The sequence below is a fragment of the Podarcis raffonei genome, chromosome 10, assembly GCF_027172205.1.
Source record: "Podarcis raffonei isolate rPodRaf1 chromosome 10, rPodRaf1.pri, whole genome shotgun sequence".
NCBI classification, from domain to species: domain Eukaryota; kingdom Metazoa; phylum Chordata; class Lepidosauria; order Squamata; family Lacertidae; genus Podarcis; species Podarcis raffonei.
Window position 1 is genome coordinate 74,925,632 of NC_070611.1, and position 22,015 is coordinate 74,947,646.

General features: G+C 48.0%; 1 protein-coding gene across 4 annotated transcripts in view; it reads left to right on the forward strand.

Moving 5' to 3' along the window:
• LOC128421970 (zinc finger protein 624-like) overlaps positions 1 to 10,088 on the forward strand; it is a 98,111-nt gene extending 88,023 nt beyond the window's left edge. For all 4 annotated transcript variants that reach the window (XM_053405375.1, XM_053405376.1, XM_053405374.1 and 1 more), the window contains one exon: positions 5,026 to 10,088. In XM_053405375.1, the coding sequence (XP_053261350.1) occupies positions 5,268 to 7,049 (1,782 nt within the window). In that variant the 5' untranslated portion in view covers positions 5,026 to 5,267 and the 3' untranslated portion in view covers positions 7,050 to 10,088. The remainder of the gene's footprint in view (positions 1 to 5,025) is intronic.
• Positions 10,089 to 22,015: the final 11,927 nt, after the last annotated feature.

Consider the following 22,015-nt stretch of genomic DNA (forward strand, 5'->3'; position numbering starts at 1 on the left):
CTCCATAATTATCTCCAAGTCCGACATATAGTTAGCAGAATAGGAAAAAACACTCAGAGGCAGCAAAAAATCCATTCAGCAGATAAATTTAGTACAGAAGGCAAAGAAGCAGAATAATCCAAAAACTGAATTTACAGTAAAACCCTAACACAGCATAGCAAAACAGCCCTCAAGTAAGAAAGACACAAGAAGAGTAGAGAATAGCAGAATAGGAAGTGGGACCAGGCGCCTTTCAATACTGTGATTGATAAACAATTCAGTGTCAGAGTAAACTTGGGACTGGATACCAAGCCTGGCTCACCCCAGTTTAAGCCAGCTTCTTCTGGTTCCCAAAACAAGGAAGGTTCAGCATAACCTCATTACAACTTATTCCACCACCTGCTCTTAGCAGAAAGGAAACTCCCTTATCAGGTAAAATGTTCCAGCTAGAGAAGACACCAACTTTGAATCACACAGAGTAAAACCACCAGAACCTTCTTGAACCAATAGACTAGGAATGATCTCTATATGTCAGATCAATACTTTTCTTGCCTGAAAGATGCAACCATGACAATTTAAAGATCAGCACAAACAGTTTGAATTGTGCTCCGAAATGCACTGAGAGCGAGTGAAGATCCTTTAGGACAGTGTTACAAGGTTGAACTTTCCATTAAGTACAGTTATCCCTTTGCCTTGAATATCCAGCTTTGTCAGTGCCAGATTAGGATAGTTCTGTGTCAGAAGTGGGGCTCGAGATCAGGCAGCATATCAACATTATAAAGAACCATTGGGGTGGGGTGTTTCCCATTTGCCAGCTGCTTTCCTTCTGCTTCTCCTGCTCTCTCCATACAATGTGAGGCATGTAGATGGAGGTCCATCTCCAAGAACAGGAGCTTCCCTGAGCACCCATTCAGCTGACCCCAAGCACCAAGCCTTGTCACTAGTTCTCTGACTGAACCAGACCACAGTCCCCAGAAAAGACGAAGACCTGGGTCTCCCAAAATGGTCCACTTGGACCTCTTGAGGCCATTGGGACTGTGAAGGTGACTCATGAAGAACTAGAGGTGGAAACAGGGCTGGATGGAGGATTATAATAATCATAATAATTTATTATTTATACCCCGCCCATCTGGCTGAGTTTCCCCAGCCACTCTGGGCAGCTCCCAATCAAATGTTTAAAACAGTACAGCGTTAAATATTAAAAACCTCCCTGAACAGGGCTGCCTTCAGATGTCTTTTAAAGATAAGATAGCTGCTTATTTCCTTCACATCTGAAGGGAGAGTGTTCCACAGGGTGGGCGCCACTACCGAGAAGGCCCTCTGCCTGGTTCCCTGTAACTTCATTTCTCACAATGAGGGAACCGCCAGAAGGCCCTCGGCGCTGGACCTCAGTGTCTTTATGATGCAGAGGATGGGGAATGTCCAAAGGAACGATGGACCAGAGAAAGAGAGGGCCTGCATGGACAGAGAGCAGCTGCCTTTCCTGTGAGGAAGCAATTGATTTGAAAAGGTTGTATTCCAAGATCATGCTGTGCTATTAATGATGATTGAGGATTATGAAAGGTTGCTGCTGCATTACTATCATTTGATGACATTGCTTTTTCATTTGCTGTGCGTAAGAGGGGTGGGGTGGGTGTTTAGTTGGGTGCAGGAATTTGTTTAATTTAATTTAATTATGGTGTGTTTGTAACATTCTCTTTTTTTGTTTTTTTGTTTTGTTTGTTTTTTGTATAGGTTTTAATTTGATTTTAAGGGCAGGGGTCAGAGCTGCCTGGGAGTGGATCCCAACAAACAAAATGGCTGGGGCAGGTTCCACAGGGGGGGATGTACTGGGACAACCAATCTCAGTGATCACGGGTAGGAGGAGGAGTTACGCTAAGACCAGACCACGTCATTACCGAGGAAGCGGGCTTAGTCATTGCTTGAGGACTATCCCTGCCTCCAGGTCTGGTCTTGACCAGACGGGATACTGGAATCAGCAAAGGGATACCCACACAACCTGAAGGTGCTGCTGTGCAATGCCAGGTCAATGATCCATAAAACCATTGTGATCCATGACTTGATCGTGGATGGAGGACTTGACCTGGCATGTGTGACAGAGGCTTGGTTGGATGAAGCAGATGGGCCTGTCCTTGCCGCTGCTTGTCCACCAGGTTTCTCTTACACACAGCAACCCAGGTCATGTGGGCGGGGAGGGGGGTTTGCAGTGATTTTTAGGAAGTCATTAGTTTGCACCAGGTGTCCTATTGAGAAGACCCAGTTTTCTGAGTGCATGTTCTGGAAGTTGGGCAATAGGGGCAGTACAGGATTCCTTTTGGTGTACCGACCCCCCCCCCCCGCTTCACCAAGGATTCCCTGCCCGAGCTGCTTCAGGTCGTGGCGGATTTTCTCCTGGAGACACCTAGTTTGGTTGTCCTAGGGGATTTTAACATCCATGCCGACACGACCTTACAAGGGGCCGCTCGGGACTTCGTGGAAAGCATGGCCTCCATGGGGCTGTTCCTGAATAAGTCTGGCCCAACCCATAGCTGCGGACATGCCTTGGACCTGGTGTTTACCTCTATGGATGTTCGTGATCTGACACTAAGTAAAAGCAAAACAAAAGAAGTGCCATGGTCAGATCACTTCCTGGTGCAACTGGACTTCTCCGCGACCCATCCCCTCTGCAGGGAGGTGGGACCGATTTGGATGGTCTGCTCCCACCACATAATGGATCCAAATGGTTTCCAGAGAGTGGTAGGGGATGCTTTATCCCATGTTGATGGCCTTTCAGCTGATTCCCTGGTGGCCCGCTGGAATGTGGAGTTAACCAGGGCTATTGACTGGCTCCGAAGCACCCTCTCTGATTGCATGGAGCCCAAACAGCCCCGTGGTTTTCCACGGATCTGAGGGCAATGGAACAATCGTTGAGACGGCTAGAGCACCGGTGGCGGATGACCCATTCTGAAGCTGACCAGACACGGGTTAGAGCTGAATGTTGAGCCTACCAAGTGGCGGTAGTGGTGGTGAAAACTGCTTTCTTCACCGCCTCTATTGCATCTGCAGAAAACAGCAGCAGGAGACTTTTTCAGGTGGTTCACAATTTAGCAGAACCACCTGCTCCATCAGGGCTCAGTGCGGCCCACATGATCTCCTGCAATGATTTTGCAAAGTTTTTTACAGATAAAGTCGCTCAGATTCACTCAGGTCACTCAAGTCGCTCAGGTAGACTCCACCGTGGCATCAGGGCTGGGGCGGGAGAGTGCTAGAGTCTGTCTAGTCAAGTTGTGTGGGATCAATTCCAACCTGTTACCCTCGAGGATGTGGACAGACTGCTTGGACGAGTGAAACCAACCACCTGTCTCCTCGATCCTTGCCCATCCTGGCTGATAAAAGCTAGCCAGGAAGGGCTGGGCGATGGGCTTCGTGGCGTGGTGAATGCTTCCCTCCATGAGGGAGCCTTTCCAGACCCGCTGAAAGAGGCAGTTATTAAACCACTTCTTAAAAAACCATTTTTAGATGCGGCCACGATGCCCAACTATCGCTGAGTCTCAAATCTTCCATTCTTGGGCAAGGTGATTGAGCGAGTGGTTGCTGAACAACTCCAGGCACGCCTGGAAGAAGCGGACCATTTGGATCCCTTCCAGTTGGGATTCAGGCCTCATCATGGGACTGAAACTGCCTTGGTCGCACTGGTTGATGATCTCTGGTGGGCTAGGGACAAAGGTTTCCTAGTTCTCCTGGATCTCTCAGCGGCATTTGATACCATTGAGATAACATCCTTCTGGACCGTCTTGAGGGGCTGGGAGCTGGGGGCACTGTCATACAGTGGTTCCGCTCCTTTCTCCTGGGCCGTGTCCAGAAAATGGTGTTGGGGGATGAGTGTTCAGACCACTGGGCTCTCACTTGTGGGGTGCCTCAGGGTTCTGTACTCTCCCCCATGCTTTTCAACATCTACATGAAGTCGCTGGGAGAGATCATCAGGGGGTTTGGGCTGGGTGTTCATCCATATGTGGATGATACCCAGCTCTACCTCTCTTTCAAATCAGAACCAGTGAAGGCAGTGAAGGTCCTGTGTGAGTGTCTGGAGGCGGTTGGAGGATGGATGGTGGCTAACAGATTGATGTTGAATCCTGACAAGATAGAAGTACTGCTTTTGGGGGACAGGAGGCGGGCAGGTGTGGAGGATTTCCTGGTCCTGAATGGGGTAACTGTGCCCCTGAAGGATCAGGTGCGCAGCCTGGGAGTCATTTTGGACTCACAGCTGTCCATGGAGGCGCAGGTCAATTCTGTGTCCAGGACAGCTGTCTACCAGCTCTATCTGTGGACTGCCTTGCCAGAGTGGTGCATGCTCTGGTTATCTCCCGCTTGGACTTCAATGCGCTATACGTGGGGCTACCTTTGAAGGTGACCCAGAAACTACAACTAATCCACAATGCAGCAGCTAGACTGGGGACTGGGAGCGGCCACCGAGACCACATAACACAGGTCTTGAAAGACCTACATTGGCTCCCAGTACGTTTCCGAGCACAATTCAAAGTGTTGGTGCTGACCTTTAATGCCCTAAACAGCCTCTGTCCAGTATATCTGAAAGAGCATTTCCACCCCCATCGTTCTACCTAGACACTGAGGTCCAGCACCGAGGGCCTTCTGGCGGTTCCCTCACTGTGAGAAGCAAAGTTACAGGGAACCAGGCAGAGGGCCTTCTCAGTAGTGGCACCCTCCCTGTGGAACACCCTCCCACCAGATGTCAAAGAGTTAAACAACTACCAGACTTTTAGAAGACATCTGAAGGCAGCCCTTTTTAGGGAAGCTTTTAATGTTTGATGTATTACAGTATTTTAATGTTTTTCTGGAAGCTGCCCAGAGTGGCTGGGGAAGCCCAGCCAGATGGGCAGGGTATAAATAATAAATTATAATTATAATTATTATTATTATTATTATTTCATAAAAAATGGGAACATGGGTAGGAAGCGGGGGAATGTAGGAGATGTTGAAATAATAGAAGGGCCTAATGGTGATTGATTTGTTCTTTTCCCTTTGTTCTCTTCCTTGGAATCCAAAAAGGACTTCCTCTCTGCCCACTCTGAAGAAGGTGTTACAGAAGAACGTCAGAATTCCAGGGGATGGGGAACCTTTCATTTCATTAGGAATAGACATTGAAATGTGCGAAATGTGGAATATGCTTCACTGAATGAGCACACATAGCTCACATCAACTAACTCACAGGAGAGAAACCTTTTAAAGATTTGAAGTGTGGAAAGAGTTTCACTGATAGTGAAAAACCTAGAATACATCAGCAGACTGCCATGGGTAAGAAAGGATTCAAATGCAGGGAGTGTGGGAAGAGCTTCAGTCAGAGGGCACACCTTAAGTTACATGCACAGACACACCAAGAGAAGAAACCTTTTAAATGTATGGAGTGTGGAAAGAGTTTCCGTCGAAGAGATACACTTAGAATACATCAACAAACTCACACAGGGGAGAAACCATTTAAATGTGTGGAGTGTGGAAAGAGCTTCAGTTCCAATACAACCCTTAGATCACATCAACGGACTCACACAGGGGAGAAACCATATGAATGTATGGAGTGTGGGAAGAGCTTCAGTTATGATGCAGGCCTTAGATCACATCAACGGACTCACACAGGGGAGAAACCATATGAATGTATGGTGTGTGGGAAGAGCTTCAGTTACGATGCAGGCCTTAGATCACATCAACGGACTCACACAGGGGAGAAACCATATGAATGTATGGAGTGTGGAAAGACCTTCAGTCGGATTGGAAACCTTAGAATACATCAACGTACACATACAGGGGAGAAACCGTTTAAATGCATGGAGTGTGGAAAGAGCTTTAGTAATAGTGGAACCCTTAGAATACATCAACGGACGCATACAGGGGAGAAACCATTTAAATGCATGGCTTGTGGAAAGAGCTTTAGTGATAGTGGAAGCCTTAGAAAACATCAACATATTCACACAGGAGAGAAACCATTTAAATGTATGGAGTGTGGAAAGAGCTTCAGTTTCAGTTCAAACCTTAGAAAACATCAACTGACTCACACAGGGGAGAAACCATTTAAATGCATGGAGTGTGGAAAGAGCTTTAGTCAAAATGCGCACCTAACTTTACACCATCAAACTCACACAGGTGAGAAACCATTTAGATGTATGGAGTGTGGAAAGAGCTTCTTTCAGATTGGAAACCTTAGAATACATCAACGGACTCATACAGGGGAGAAACCATATACATGTATGGAGTGTGGAAAGAGCTTCAGTCACGATGCAGGCCTTAGATCACATCAACGGACTCACACAGGGGAGAAACCATTTAAATGCATGGTGTGTGGAACAAGCTTTAGTTATGGTGGAAGCCTTAGATCCCATCAACGGACTCACACAGGAGAGAAACCATTTAAATGTATGGAGTGTGGAAAGAGCTTTAGTTACGATGCAGGCCTTAGACAACATCAACGGACTCACACAGGAGAGAAACCATTTAAATGTATGGAGTGTGGAAAGAGCTTCAGTTTCAATTCAAACCTTAGACAACATCAACTGACTCACACAGGGGAGAAACCATTTAAATGCATGGAGTGTGGAAAGACTTTTAGTGATAGTGGAAGCCTTAGAACACATCAACGAACTCACACAGGTGAGAAACCATTTAAATGTATGGAGTGTGGAAAGAGCTTCATTCAGATTGGAAACCTTAGAATACATCAACGGACTCATACAGGGCAGAAACCATTTAAATGTATGGAGTGCGGAAAGAGCTTCATTCGGATTGAACACCTTAGAATACATCAACGGACTCATACAGGGCAGAAACCATATAAATGTATCGAGTGTGGGAAGAACTTCAGTCAGAGTGCACACCTTAGACAACATCAACGGACTCACACAGGAGAGAAACCTTTTAAATGTATGGAGTGTGGAAAGAGCTTCAGTTATAGTGGAAACCTGAGAGTACATCAACAGACTCACATCGGTAAGAAACGATTTAAATGTCTGGAGTGTGGAAAGAGCTTCAGTCAGAATGGAAATCTTAGAACACATCAGCAGACACACAGGGCAAAAACTGTTTAAATGTATGGACTGTGGAAGGAGCTTCAGTCAGAGTGGAAGCCTTGATTTATGTCAACAAACTCACACAAAAGACAAACCATATAAATATCAGGAAAGTAGGTAGAGGTTCAGTCCTAGTGGAATCCTACATCTACAGACTCATGGACAGGAAGAACTTTAACAGTTGACACCCTACAAACCCATCAACCCTCAAAGAGGAGAAGCTGTTTAAAGGGAAAGATTGCAGAAAGTGCTTTAGTTATAATGGAGTGTTTAAGGAACATCTAAGAGCCACTGTGGTGTAGTGGTTAAGAGTGGTTCGTAATCTGGGGAAACGTGTTTGTGTCTCCGCTCCTCCACATGCAGCTGCTGGGTGACCTTGGGCCAGTCACACTTCTTTGAATTGTCTCAGCACCACTCACCTCACAGAGGAAGGGAAAGGAGAATGTTAGCCACTTTGAGACTCCTTCGGGTAGTGATAAAGCGGGATATGAAATCCAAACTCTTCTTCTTCTTCTCAGAGTGGAGAACCCATTTAAATGTATGGAGTGAGGAACGTGTTCCTTTCAGAGTTTACTCTTCTTCACAGCAATGAACTCAGCAGAAAATCCATCTTCAAAGCGTGTAATGTATTTGTTCTGGTGTTTAAATGTAAAACTGTATAGTAATGAAATAATGAAGGTAATGTCCCACAATAATGAGTATAATTTTAGATGTAAGGTACCTTTTGATAGTGAGGGGGAGAGGGTGAATCTGTATTTCTGGTGGTGAGTGAGGATTAGGGCTGGGCATATATTGATCTCATCCTATACCAGTTTCTAGACTACATTGTGATAACCTTTGGAAAACAATGGATATGGCAATACACCACAAATCACAGTGTTTGTTTCTGGGGTGCACATTTGCCTCAAAGCAGCCGGCAGAAACCTTTGCTTCATGAAGGGCTTCTGGCTGATCGCTCGCCATCACACTTGGAGATCTCTTTATCGGAGGAGACCTCGGTATATCAAAGGCAGGGGAAACTGCTCCAGCGCAGCAGACCCCCGGAAAAACCTCAAATCGAGCATTTTGAGGACATGGAATCTGGCAGGTGTCAAAAGTGGGCTCCCCCCTCCCTGGAAAGTTCTGTTTTTGAGCTCCGAGAACGAGGGAGTTGGAGCTGCGACACATCGGACAAAAAGCTTCCTGTGATTATACGAAGCTGCGAGACTGTGAGGCATTAGCGGTCAATTCTTCCAACATCAAAAGGACTGTATTGTGTGTACCTTTTACATTTGGATTATATATGGCTAATGTAGGGGTTGTGTTGACAAGCTAGCTGAGATAATGCTCCGGGCACACAGCCATCTCTGTACAAGAGATTTATTGCTAAGCTTCAAAGCAGTTACAAGAGTTCAAAAACACACTTCATCTCTCGGAGTCAGATGAATCGTCTGACTTTTTTTACGCCTCCCCCAGCAAGCCCATTTCCTGAGTCCACACCTCTTGCTTCCTCTGCTCTGTGAGTGGCTGGTTCCCAGTACTGGCTCCCCCCTCCCAGCTTCCTCCTCTGACGTGGAAGAGAAACGGCTAATTACCGGCGTGGACTCTCTGTACTTGCCTCTCTGCTTCCCCCTCAGCTCTTTCGCAGCCTCCAATTCCCTGACATCCACCCCCTCCTCAAAGGCCCCCTCCCCCTCGGGAGAATCTACCATCCCCAATTTACCCTTCTCCGGAGTGGCGGGGGTGAAGCCTGGAAAACTACCCTCCTCCTCATCCGTATCTTCAAAAAACGTCCTCCAGTCCTCCCTCAAACCCACAGTTCCTCGTGTTCCCCAGTAGACACTTTCCTCTTCTTCTTCCTCTTCGTCAGATGGTGGGAATCCCTCAAAATCCTCTTCATCGTCGGCCCGAACACCTGTTGGAAAAATCTACCCCGGGGTTTGGGTTTGTCGGGGAAGAAATTGTGGAACTCCTCCACTAGACCCTCGTCAGTGATACAACTCTCCAGGACCCAGGTATTCTCTGAACTAGGGGCCCCTTCCCATGCCACCAGATACTCTTGCCTCTCTGCTTCCCCCTCAGCTCTTTCGCAGCCTCCAATTCCCTGACAGCTAACTAAAGACCTGACCTCAAGAGTCACTAAATCAGAGATTTGCCCCAGGACTTGTTCTGATCGTAATGCTGTGTTGACAGAGTTAAAATTGTCTCTACAGGGTACTTTTAGATGGCAGATGAATGATGTTTTACTGAGAAATGAATTGATCGTAAATAAAGCTCAAAAGACTCTAAAGGACTATTTTGAATTGAACCTGAATCCTGGAATTGAAGCAAGGGGTGCAAGTAAAGTGGTAATGCCAGGTATTTTGATTCAACAGAATTCTATCAGGAAGGAAGCACAGAATGAGCAAAAGGAAAAAGTTCTGTCTCAAAGGAGAAAGAGAAAAAGCTAAGATGTAACCCAAAAAATCAACAGATTCAAAAGGAAATTAAAGCATTACAATCTTAGTCTTCACAAATAGTAAACCAAGAAATTGAATGGAAAATTATATTGATGAAACAAAAGACTTTTGCATCGGCAAATAAATGCAGAAAATTATTGGCTTGGGGACAGAGAGTACAATAATTAATATTATTGAGGATGGTAAGAATATTGAGAAGCCAACAGAGATTAGAAAATGTTTTCAAAAGTACTATAAGCAGCTTTACAAAAAGGAAAAATGGATAAAATGGAACAGTTTTTGGACAAAAATGGATTGCAGAAAATTCCAGCGGACAAAACAAGCCTACTAAATGAATTGGTTACAAGACAAGAAGTTGAAGGGGCAATTGCCCAAATGAAAATAGGCAAAGCACTGGGACCTGATGCTTTAACTTCCAAGTATTATAAAATATTTAAGGATTGGCTGATACAACCATTGATGGATGTTTGTAACAAAATATTAAAGGGGGACAAAGCACCCGAGTCCTGGAAAGAGGCCTTCATCACTCTGATACCCAAACCAGATACAGATAGAGCTCAAGTAAGGAATCAGCGACCAATTTCCTTGTTGAATGTGGATTATAAAATATTTGCAAATATTTTGGCTACAAGATTGAAGAAGATTTTGAATAAGCAGCACATACATAAAGATCATTCAGGTTTTTTATCTGAGAGGCATATGAAAGATAATATTAGGAATGTGCTGGAAAGATTAGAGGCAAAAAAGAATCCTAAAGCAATGTTTATGTTTATTGATGCAGAGAAAGCCTTTGATAATGTTTCTTGGAGTTTTATGAAACAGAACTTGTGTAATATGGGGATCGGTCAAAAATTTTTCAATGGTATTAATGCAATTTACTTGGAGCAGAAAGCAAAAATTATAATTAACAATGTGGTCTCAGAAGAAATTAGGATTGAGAAGGGAACCAGGCAAGGGTGCCCACTCTCCCCCCTGCTTTCTATTTCTGTCCTAGAGGTGCTGCTGAATATGATAAGGAATGATGAGGAAGTTAAAGGCATAGTAGTGGGAACTAAACAATATAAGTTAAAAGTCTTTGCTGATGATTTGGTATTGACTTTACAGGACCCTGAGATCAGTGCAATCAAAGATAATTCAACAGTTCAGACAAGTTGCAGGTTTCAAATTGAATAAGAATAAAAGCAAAGTTTTAGGGGGGGAAATAACGATACATGAAAAACTTACTTTAGAGGAACCCACAGGGCTGAAGATTGTGAAAAAGGTGAAATATCTGGGTGTAAATATGACTGCAAAAAATGCATTTGTACAAAGACAACTATGAAAAGTTATGGAAAGATATCAAAAGAGATTTGGATATTTGGACAAGGTTGAAACTATCTTTGTTGGGCTGAATTTCTGCGATAAAGATGAATGTATTGCCTAAGGTGTTGTTTTTGTTCCAAGTACTCCCTATCATTGATAAGTTGAATTGTTTTAAGGAATGGCAAAAGATATTATCTAAATTTATCTGGCAGGGGAAACCCAGAATTAAGTTTAAATCATTAACAGATGTAAAAGAGAGGGGGGGTTTCTCCCTGCCAGATTTAAGGATTTACTTTGAAGCTGTAGCCTTTTGCTGGCTGAAACAATGGTTTTTATTGGAAGATACGGATGTTTTGGATTTGGAAGGTTTTGGTAATGTATTTGGTTGGCATGCATATTTATGGTATGACAAGATAAAAGCTCACAAAGGATTTAAAAATCATATAATTAGAAAATCTTTGTATGATGTTTGGATAAGATACAGGGATTTGTTAGAAAGGAAAACACCCAGATGGATATCACCATTGGAAGCTAAGACCCATAAAAGGTTGAATATGAAAGATACATGGTTGAAGTATAATGATAGTTTGATGGAAGTAGGGGACCAATTTAGATTAAAATCTTATGATCCGTTGAAAGATAAATTAGATGATTGGTTCCAGTACATCCAGATAAATGAAATGTTTAAAATGGATAAGAAAATTGGTTTTCAAACAGAGAAATCCAAACTAGAAATGGAATTATTAGATACAAAAACAAAATACCTATCTAAGATGTATAATTTATTGCTGGAATGGCATACGAGAGATGAACAAGTGAAATCTGTAATGACTGAATAGGCCAGGGATGTGGGGCACAATATCATGATGGTGGATTGGGAGAAATTGTGGGAAAAGGAATTGGAAGAAACAAGATTTACCAACTATCGAAGAATGGCAGATGAAGATGATGGACTATATGGAATTTGCCAAACTGACCAGGAGACTCTGAGACCAGAGAGAAGAGATGGTGGAAGAAGATTGGAAGAAGCTTAAGGAATATTTGAAAAAATATGTTAATATTTAAATCTTAGAATAGCTTTGGAAGTGGATATAGGCTGTAGGGTTAGAAGTAGAAGATAGTGTATTTTAAAATAATATTATTTGTAAGCGATAAAATGTGAAATTAATTTAAGTGTGATTAAAAAAAAAGATGGTTAGAAACTATGATATATGTAAACCACTAAAGAAGAAGTAAAATGAAAATCAGATAGGTGGGACTTGGGGAAGCCCACCTAACAATGTTTAGAAAAATAAGGATAAGAGAATAATCTGTTTGCATTGTTTGTTTTTCTGTTTGTGTTCTTTATTTGTGTTATAAAATGAAAACATTTTTTGAAAAAAAGAAAGCTTTGCTTCGTGAAGCCCCTGCAGATGCTGAGTTCCTGATTTTCCTCCCTTGCTCCCTTCTGCCGGTGTGTGTGTCTGACTTAGATATCCTGCGTGCTGTATTTTTTTACTGCTGAAACTGGATTTGCTCTCAGGAGCAAAGTTTTGTGCCTCACTGGGGATCCACTGAGAACTGTATGCTTTGAAAGCTCAGTAAACTATTACTGAAGAAGTCCTGCTGCCTCTGTGTGTGTTTTTGACCTCAGTGTGGGAATTGATCTACACGTGGCCCCTACTCTCCTCCTGCCCTGAAATTGCTTTACTCAAGCATGCAAGACGGGTGCATCTGTGTGCACTCAAAAGCAAATAAAGTAGGACTCGCCTTTCTATGAGAGTAAAGTGGTACCTTGCGTTACAGACGCTTCAGGTTACAGACACTTCAGGTTAGACTCTGCTAACCCAGAAATAGTACTTCGGGTTAAGAACTTTGCTTCAGGATGAGAACAGAAATCGCGCGGCGGCAGCAGGAGGCCCCATTAGCTAAAGTGGTGTCTAGGTTAAGAACAGTTTAAGGTTAAGAACAGACTTCCGGAAGGAATTAAGTTCTTAACCTGAGGTACCACTGTAATGTGTTTTCAACTGTTTTTATTGGTTTTTTTAAATTTTGTAATCTGCTCTAGGAGATTCGGATTACAGACAGGGAACTAACAGTAATGATGATGATGATACATTGCTTAACATGCCCCCTCCCCAGTCATGAATACTTGAGGGCACTCCTGGGTCCATCATGGTTGCTTGAGGCCCATGTCCAGCTCAGGCTAGTTCCCCACCCCACAGACCTTCTGGGACAGAGAGGACATGGCCCTGGTCCTCTCTGCTCTGCATCAGATGGAATGGTGGAACTGCCTTGAAGGCGACTCCGGAACTGGTCCAAAACACAGCAGCCAGATGATTGGCTGGGCTGCCTCTCTTTATGAATGGCATTTCTCTCCCACCTCTTTGTCCAAGGAGATCAAGGCGGCATCCATGGGTCTACCCCTCCCCACTGAGTCTCCCTACAACAAACACATTGGATTCATGTTTTAAAACAGTTGCACTGGTTGTTTCCTTTCCAGCAGGACCTCTCCTGCTCTCAATGCCTTTGGCTTGTGAGACCTCCAATGGTGCTTTCATGGAACTATAGAGGTGGATGGCACCCCAAGGATCATCTAGTCCAACCCACAGCAATCTCAGAGGACACACTTGCATCTGGAGGCACTAAGAACTGGAGGAGAAAATGAGCCCTTCAGGATCAGGCCAGAGGGCTGCCCCCTATAGGGGAGACAGAGCAGAGGAGCCCCCCATTGCCCTCTCCTCCTCCTCCACAGATTGGCCTCCTCCTCTTATAACTCCAGCTTTATTGGTGGCCTTTGCCTCCTGTGGGAGGGAGTTCCACAGGTAATACTCTGTCCTGCAAGAGGAAGCGCTTTCTCTTCTCTGCTCTCCTTCCTTCCTCCTTCCTCCCTTCCTTCCCTCCTTCCTTCCTTGCACCGGTGAGGTTTTAGGTAACGAATGTCCGAATGTTTCCATCCGCGGACAACCTCTGTTATACAAGGGGACTGATCCATACATCTGAATGGGGTTTATTTGCATGCATTTCCCCGCTCCTGGATCCAAGGGGCCAGCAGTGCATCCATGCAAAGGAGGAGCAGAGCTGCCGCCCTCCTGCGACTTCGCCCCTCCCTGGCAGGACCCTCCGCGCCCTGACTTGCCCCCCCTCCCCATGGGCCCTATGCTGGGAGAGAGGAGACTCACCGGATGCCAGCAGGTGCCCCCAGGCAGCCTCTGCAGAGCCGAACCAATGGGACCCCCACACGCCCGACTTTTTGCAGGAAAGGGAGGGATTGGGCTTTCGCTCGGGAGGACGCTGCCTTCCCCGTCTTTCTTTCCTGTCTAGGAATCTGGCTCGTTTCCGTTTAACCCTTGGCAAGCTGCTGCTGCACCGTGAGTGTGGGGGAAGGCCGCTCCCTCCTCAGGCTATCTCCATCTGGCCTAGGGGCGGGGCCCAGACTCACCTTCGCCACGGCTTTAAGAGGCCTCACTGAGGCATTGGGACATTGCTGCTGCTGCACCGTGAGTGTGGGGGAAGGCCGCTCCCTCCTCAGGCTAATCCCATCTGGCCTAGGGAGCGGGGCCAGGCTCACCTCTGTGACAGCTTTAAGGACACTGGTGCTGCTGCAGCAAATGTTAAAGATGTTTTTATATATTTTAAGATGTTTTAAAGGTGTTTTTATTGTTTATTCTCTTGTACCACCGTGAATGGTGGTTTTTATCTATGTATTTTGTTTTGTTCCGTTTTGTTTTGGTTTGGGGTTGGATATTAAGTGGGGTGGGGATTGGTTTTGTTTGGGTATAATTGTTTTTGGTTGTTTTGTTTTTCTATTCTGTAAATGGAGGCAAGTATGAGGCTTGGGATTGCTACCGTGGAGGGGCGAGGGAGGTATGGCGGTGGGGGCAGATGTTATAGGCGAAGGGGATCGAGATACGGATATGCTCTTTTTTTTTTTTATATAATATTTTTATTGAACAATTTTTTATATAACAGAAACAAAACATACATGAACAAACATTCAACAATAATAAAACATAAAACAAGTACCATTTCATAACCCAATTTCTAAACCTTACTTCCTCGACCTCCTCTTACTTCCCGTTTCTGTATTCCAAATTCTTACAGTTATTCAGCGAAATCTTGCCTTATTTTATTATAAATTTATGCTAATCACCCTTATTCTCTTTGTCATAACCATTACTGATAGTAACCATTTGTTTTAATCCAACATCATTCTAACTGTCTCCAATTTTATAATATTTCTTTAAGTAGTCCTTGAACTTTTTCCATTCTTCTTCCGCCGCTTCTCTTCCCTGGTCTCGGATTCTGCTCGTCATCTCTGCCAAGTTCATATAGTCCATCACCTTCATCTGCCATTCTCGAGATACGGATATGCTCGTATCCCTTCCAATCTGCGCCCCATCCCGAGGGACGAGGGTAGGGTGAGCAAGGATTACTCACCTCCGTCACTGGTGTTGTGCAATGCCAGGTCTATAGGCAACAAAACCGCCACCCTGCGAGATTTCTTTACCTCGCAGGGGGTCGATCTGGCTTGTGTGACGGAGACCTGGGTGCGCGAAGGGGAAACTGTTACCTTACGAGAGATGGCGCCCCCGGGTTTCTCCGTCGTCCACCAGTCGTGGACTGTGGGCCGGGGGGGAGGGGTGGCATTATTAATCCGGGAAGATTGTTCTTTCAGGGCTCTACCATCGCCACTGATCCCCGGCATTGAATGTGTTGGCCTAGTGTGGGGCTCTGAGGTGAGCTTGGCTGTCTGGCTGGTGTACCGGCCACCTAGCGCACCAGCAGCCACCCTGTCAGGCCTGCTGGAGGCGGTGGCTGGCTGGGCCTTGGAGTTCCCTAACCTATTGGTATTGGGGGACTTCAACATCCATGCTGATGCCACTCCCTCCTCACAGGCTCTGGACCTGGTGTCTTCCATGGCAACACTAGGGCTCTCCCAGTTTGTTTCGGGCCCCACACATCAAGCAGGCCACACGCTGGATTTGATCTTTGGCGCCGGTATAGATGTGATCATGTCTCCTTTGATGAAAGTGCCATGGTCTGATCACTACGCTCTGAAAGCCAGGATTGACTTTCCACCCCCACCCTGCTTAGGTGGCGAGCCGATTTGGGCTCGCCCGCAGAGGCTGATGGACCCTGATAGATTCCGTCAGGCCTTGCGGGACCTTGCTCCCCCTGGCGACTCATTGACTGAGCTTGTTGAGGGCTGGAATACCCAGCTCCTGGCAGCCATCGATGAGATCGCACCTAAGCGCCCTCTGCGACCCCACAGAAACCGGGCTCCCTGGTTTACCGAGGAGCTTCGGAAAATGAAGCGGGATCTCAGACGGCTAGAGCGAGTATGGCGGGGTGCTCGTGACGGAGCCTCAAGAACATCTTATAGGGTTTTTATGAAAACCTATGAGATGGCAGTGAAGGCCGCTAAGAAGTCTTACTTCTCGGCCTCCATTGCATCCGCTAGCTCTTGCCCGGTGCAATTATTTAGTATAATTAGGTCTTTAACGTCCCTTGAAGGACAGCCAAATTTAAATAACAATCTGACACACGGCTGTGAGGCATTTGCGAGCTTTTTTGCGGAGAAGGTCCTGTTGCTCCGCCATGACCTTCCTGCCAATTTGGACACAATAAATGAACTGGAGGCCCCTCGACTGTCCTCGGGTCCAGTATTGGACCACTTTGACTGGATATCTCCAGCCGATGTGGACAGACTCCTCCAAGCTGGAAAGCCCACCACCTGTCCTCTTGACCCGTGCCCGTCATGGCTGATTAGAGCGTGTCCAGATGAGGTGCGGGCCCCCCTGGGGGATATCATCAATTTGTCCCTTGGCACCGGGATATTCCCAGGGGAACTGAAGGAGGCAGTGGTGCGTCCGCTCTTAAAGAAAACATCATTAGATCCCTTAGATCTGTCCAATTACCGCCCGGTTTCAAATCTCCCATTCCTGGGTAAGGTGATTGAGAGAGCGGTTGCTGAACAGCTTGGTAGGTTTCTGGATGAAATATCGGCTCTCGATCCATTCCAGTCCGGCTTCCGCGCTGGTCATGGGACCGAGACGGCTCTGGTCGCCCTAACAGATGATCTCCGCAGGCAGCTGGATCGAGGCGGGTCAGGGCTGCTGATTCTCCTAGACCTGTCAGCAGCCTTCGACATGGTCGATCACGAACTCCTAGACCACCGCCTTGCCGACGTGGGGATCCAGGGCACAGTCCTCCAATGGCTGCGCTCGTTTCTCTCTGGTTGGGGACAGAGGGTGGCGCTTGGGGGGGAATTGTCATCGCGCCACTCCTTGGTGTGTGGAGTGCCTCAGGGTGCGATTCTCTCCCTGATGCTTTTTAACATCTTTATGCGCCCCCTCGCCCAGCTTGTTCGGAGTTTTGGGCTGGGTTGCCATCAGTATGCCGATGACACCCAACTCTATCTGTTGATGGATGGCCATCCTGACTCGGCCCCAGACACACTGACCAGATGCCTGGAGGCTGTGGCTGGATGGTTACGTGGGAGCCGGTTGAAGTTAAATCCTTCGAAGACAGAGGTCCTCTGGCTGGGACGGGACGATATGGGATTGAGGGGGCAACTCCCATCTCTTGCGGGGGTGCAGTTAGTGCCAGCACCGTCCGTTAAGAGTTTGGGTGTAATCTTCGATACCTCCCTCTCTATGGAGGCGCAGATTACAGCTATAACAAAGGCGGCATTTTTTCATCTCCGCCAAGCTAAGCAGTTGGCCCCTTATCTCTCTCGCCCTGACCTAGCCACTGTGATCCATGCGACGGTCACCTCCAGACTGGATTATTGTAACTCGCTCTACGTGGGCCTGCCCTTGAGACTGACCCAGAAACTCCAGCGGGTGCAGAATGCCGCGGCGAGACTCCTTATGGGGTCTTCGCTGCGAGACCACATTCATCCGGTGCTATATCAGCTGCACTGGCTCCCGGTGGAGTACAGGATCAGGTTTAAGGTGCTGGTTTTAACCTTTAAAGCCCTATACGGCCTAGGACCCTCGTACCTACGGGACCGCCTCTCCTGGTATGCCCCACAAAGAAACCTACGGTCTGCAAATAAAAACATCCTGAAGGTCCCAGGCCTCAGAGAGGTTAGGCTGGCCTCAACTAGAGCCAGGGCCTTCTCGGCTGCGGCTCCAATCTGGTGGAACGCTCTGTCACAAGAGACTAGGGCCCTGCGGGACCTGACATCTTTCCGCAGGGCCTGCAAGACAGAGTTGTTCCACCAGGCCTTTGGTCAGGGCGCAGCCTGACTCCCTCCTCTGGCAACCTGCACAGAATTTTGCTTAATGGTTGCCATCAACTTGATTTTAATTAATTTTTATAACGAAATATTTTTAGAATGTTGGTTTATTTGATTGTTTGATTATTTGATTGTTGTTAGCCGCCCTGAGCCCGGCTTCGGCTGGGGAGGGCGGGATATAAATAAAATTTATTATTATTATTATTATTATTATTATTATTATTATTATGCCTCTCCCTCTCTTGAGCATTGCGCACCAATGGCTTCCCGAGAAGACGGAGGAGGAGAGGTTTATGGATTACTTCTGGCAAGGGATACTTTCAGTTTGGGCCCCCTAACAGCTGGTCTGAAATATACTCAGAGTCGCAAAGTGATTTCATGCTCTTTATTCAGCTCATAGTGGTGAGGAGGAATGAATGAATGTCCCCTCAAAGTATCTGCTTTATATACATTATTTACACAATGGGCTGCACATGATTGGCTAATTCCGGAATTCTACTGTAAGCCAATCAGGTTGTGGATTCACTTCTATCTGGAGCATGATTGGGTGGTTCCTGCCAACCAATCATACTGCTGCATTGTTCTAGGACCAATCAGACTGCTGCCTTTTGGATCCTATTGTTCTAGGACCAATCAGACTGCTGCAGTTTGGATCCTATTCAACTCAGTACATAACACCCCTCCCCTCTAAGTTCCAGTCCTGCCCGGGAGTTCACATTCATAGTCCTCAAGGTACGCCGGCGGCCTACGTGTGCGTTGCGGCCTGGGGTGTTCCCTGGTCCAGGGTTCAGGTTCTGGCTCGTGTTCCAAGGATGCTGGCTGTGATGGGGCTGTTTGGTCTGGCGCAACCGGCTCGCTCAGTCGTGGTTCTGGTTCCGGTGTCCTTTCAGCCTCGCGTGTCCTCTCTGTATTTACTGATTCGGCCTCTCCTGCTGGCCCCTCCTGCTCTATGGGCCTCACTGCCCCACTGTTCCCTTGGGACTCCTCTGACCTGTCCTCCTCCTGGTTTTCTCCCGGGAATCGTCGCCGTATCTGGTCGCAGAGGCGGCGCCAGCATTGCCCCCCATCTGTTAGCACCTCGTATGACACGGGGCCAGTGACCCTGGTGACTGTGGCGGGTACCCATGCAGGGCCTGCCCCAAAATTCTTTGCATACACTGGGTCCTGGGCCTCGAAGGTCTGGGGGTTCCTGCCTTCCCCCACCACTACCTCATTCTGAGCTCTATCGGGGTGAAGGTTGTCCAATCTGATTGCAAGGCGCCGACCCATTAGTAGTTCAGCAGGGCTCTGGCCAGTCGTTGAGCTCGGGGTGCTGTGCTGTGCTAGAAGGAATGTGGCAAGGCGGTACTCCCAATCCCCTTGCGTCATGCGGCGAAGGGTGTCCTTGGTGGTCCGCACCATGCGTTCTGCTTGGCCATTGGTGGCAGGGTGGAATGGCGCTGAATGGATGTGGCGGATGGCGTTCTGCGCTGTGAAGGTTTGGAATTCTCCTGACGTAAATGCAGTCCCGTTGTCTGAGACGAGAGTGTCAGGGAGCCTGTGGGTTGCAAACAGCCTGCGTAGTACCCGGATGGCTGCGGACGTAGAAGTGGACGGTACCAGTGCGACTTCCAGCCATTTGGTGTAGGAGTCCACCACTATGAAGAATGTTTTTCCCTGAAAGGGGCCAGCGAAGTTCACATGCAAGCATGACCATGGTGCTCGGGCAGACTCCCAGGACTGGACTGGGGCCCTTGGGGGATCTGGGCGGGATTCTTGGCAGGCCTGGCAGTGTTTGACCCAGGCCTCTATCTCTCCGTCGATCCCCGGCCACCACACGTAACTCCTGGCAAGGGCCTTCATTCTTACTACCCCTGGGTGTGTCTCGTGTAGGGCTGTGAGGACCCTTTTGCGGAGGGGCTGGGGAACAACAACCCTGCTTCCCCATAACAGGCACCCCTTGTGGGCCGACAGTTCATGTTTGTGGGTTGTGTAGCCGGCGAATTCTGGCCCGGGGCTGCTGCTGGGCCATCCCCTCCACACCCAGTCCAGGACCCGGGAGATGACCCTATCTTTCTTGGAATGGTGTGCAACTTCTTGTGCCTGAATGGGGCGGTCGGGAAGCAGCTCCAGGCTCATAACCTCTTGTGCAGGTGCTGGGTCGGGGCCTGTTTCCGGTAGTGGTAGCCTGCTGAGGGCGTCCGCATGGCCCATCGCCTTCCCAGGGCGGTGAATCAGTGCATACTGGTAGCTGGCAAGGAAAATTGACCACCTGAGGACGCGAGGAGACAGCACTTGGGGGTCTGCTTTTCAGGGGCAAACAAGCCAAGCAACGGCTTGTGGTCAGTCACCACGGCGAAGGGCCACCCGTACAAGAAATCATGGATTTTTTTTACTCCCTTCACGATTGCCAGACCCTCCTTGTCGATTTGCGAGTAGTTCCGCTCGGTTGCGTTGAGTGTCTGGGAAAAGTATGCCACCGGTACCTCTCTTCCATCCGGGAGTTGGTGTCCCAGGACAGCGCCAATGCCATAGGGCGAGGCGTCGCATGCTAGCACCACCGGCAGCCTCTCATCGAAGTGTGCCAAGACCGAGTTTGAGACAAGCAAGTCCTTGACTGCCTGGAATGCGGCCTCCTGGCGCTGGCCCCACACCCAAGGGGCCCGCTTGTCCAGGAGTCTGTGTAGGGGCTCCGCTACCACCACCTTGTGGGGAAGGAAGGAATGGTAAAAGTTCAATAGTCCCAAGAAGGCCTGAAGTTCAGTCTTGTTCTTGGGCGCTGGGGCATCACAAATGGCCCGTACCTTGTCCCCAGTCGGGTGGACCCCTTCGGCGTCCACCATAAATCTCAGAAAGTCCACCTGAGGCACTCCTAGTAGACATTTTTCCCGCTTCACCTTGAGACCCGCCGTCTGGAAACGGTGCAGAACGGTGCGGAGGCGGTCCTCAAACTCCTCTGGTGTGGGCCCGGCAATCAACACATCATCGAAGAAGGGGGTGATGCCAGGAATCCCTTTAAGGAGAGAGTCCATTAGATTCTGGAATATGCCTGGTGCCACGCTGACACCGAATTGCAGCCGCTTCACCCTGAACGCTCCTCTGTGTGTCACAATCGTCTGTGCCTCTGCTGTGGCCTCATCTACTGGCAGCTGTTGATATGCTTGGGCCAAGTCCAGCTTGCCAAAATTTTTTGACCCAGCCAGGGTGGCAAGGACATGGCTGACCACTGGTACTGGGTATGCATGGGCCGTGAGGGCCTTGTTTATGGTACATCTGTAGTCTGCACAGATGCGGACTGAACCATTAGGCTTGACAGGTGTGACAATTGGGGTTTCCCAGGGGGCATTAGGCACCGGCCCCAGCACTCCTTGCTCCACGAGCCGGTCCAATTCCTCATCTATACGGGGTTTCAGGGCGAACGGGACCTGGCGGGCCTTGAGCCTGACCGGTCATACTGCGGGGTCAAGCTGTACAGCAATGGGGGGGCCCGTATACTGTCCCAATTTCCCATCGAAAACACCCGGAAATTCCTTGCATATGGCGTCCACGTCCACTTGTAAGCTGGTGTGGTTCACCCCGGTGACGGCTAGCCCCAGTGGTCCACCATGCCAATCCCAGTAAGCTAATGTAGGGGCCCTTGACCACAAGCAAGTCCAGTTGCCGCGTCCGCCCTTGGTATTGCACCCTGAAGGTCCCCACCCCCATTGTGGGGACCTTATGTTTCTGGAAGTCCCGGAGGGTGAATGGGGCCGGCCTGAGTTTGGGACCCCCAGTAGGACACAGTTTCCTTAAGGTCCTTGCCGAGATTATGGATAGAGTTGAACTCGTGTCAAGCTCCATGCGGCATGGGGCCCCCTCTATCTGTACCTCTACATAAATTTTCTCTACATTGGGGTGGGGCAACTGGTATACCTGGAAGTCCATGAGCTCCGTCGAATTGCCTTGGTGCATTGGGCCCCGGGACCTGGGGCTCTTGGATTGGTCATCTGATGCCTGGTGTCGGGTGGGCCGAGCCCGACACACCCGGGCGATGTGTCCCA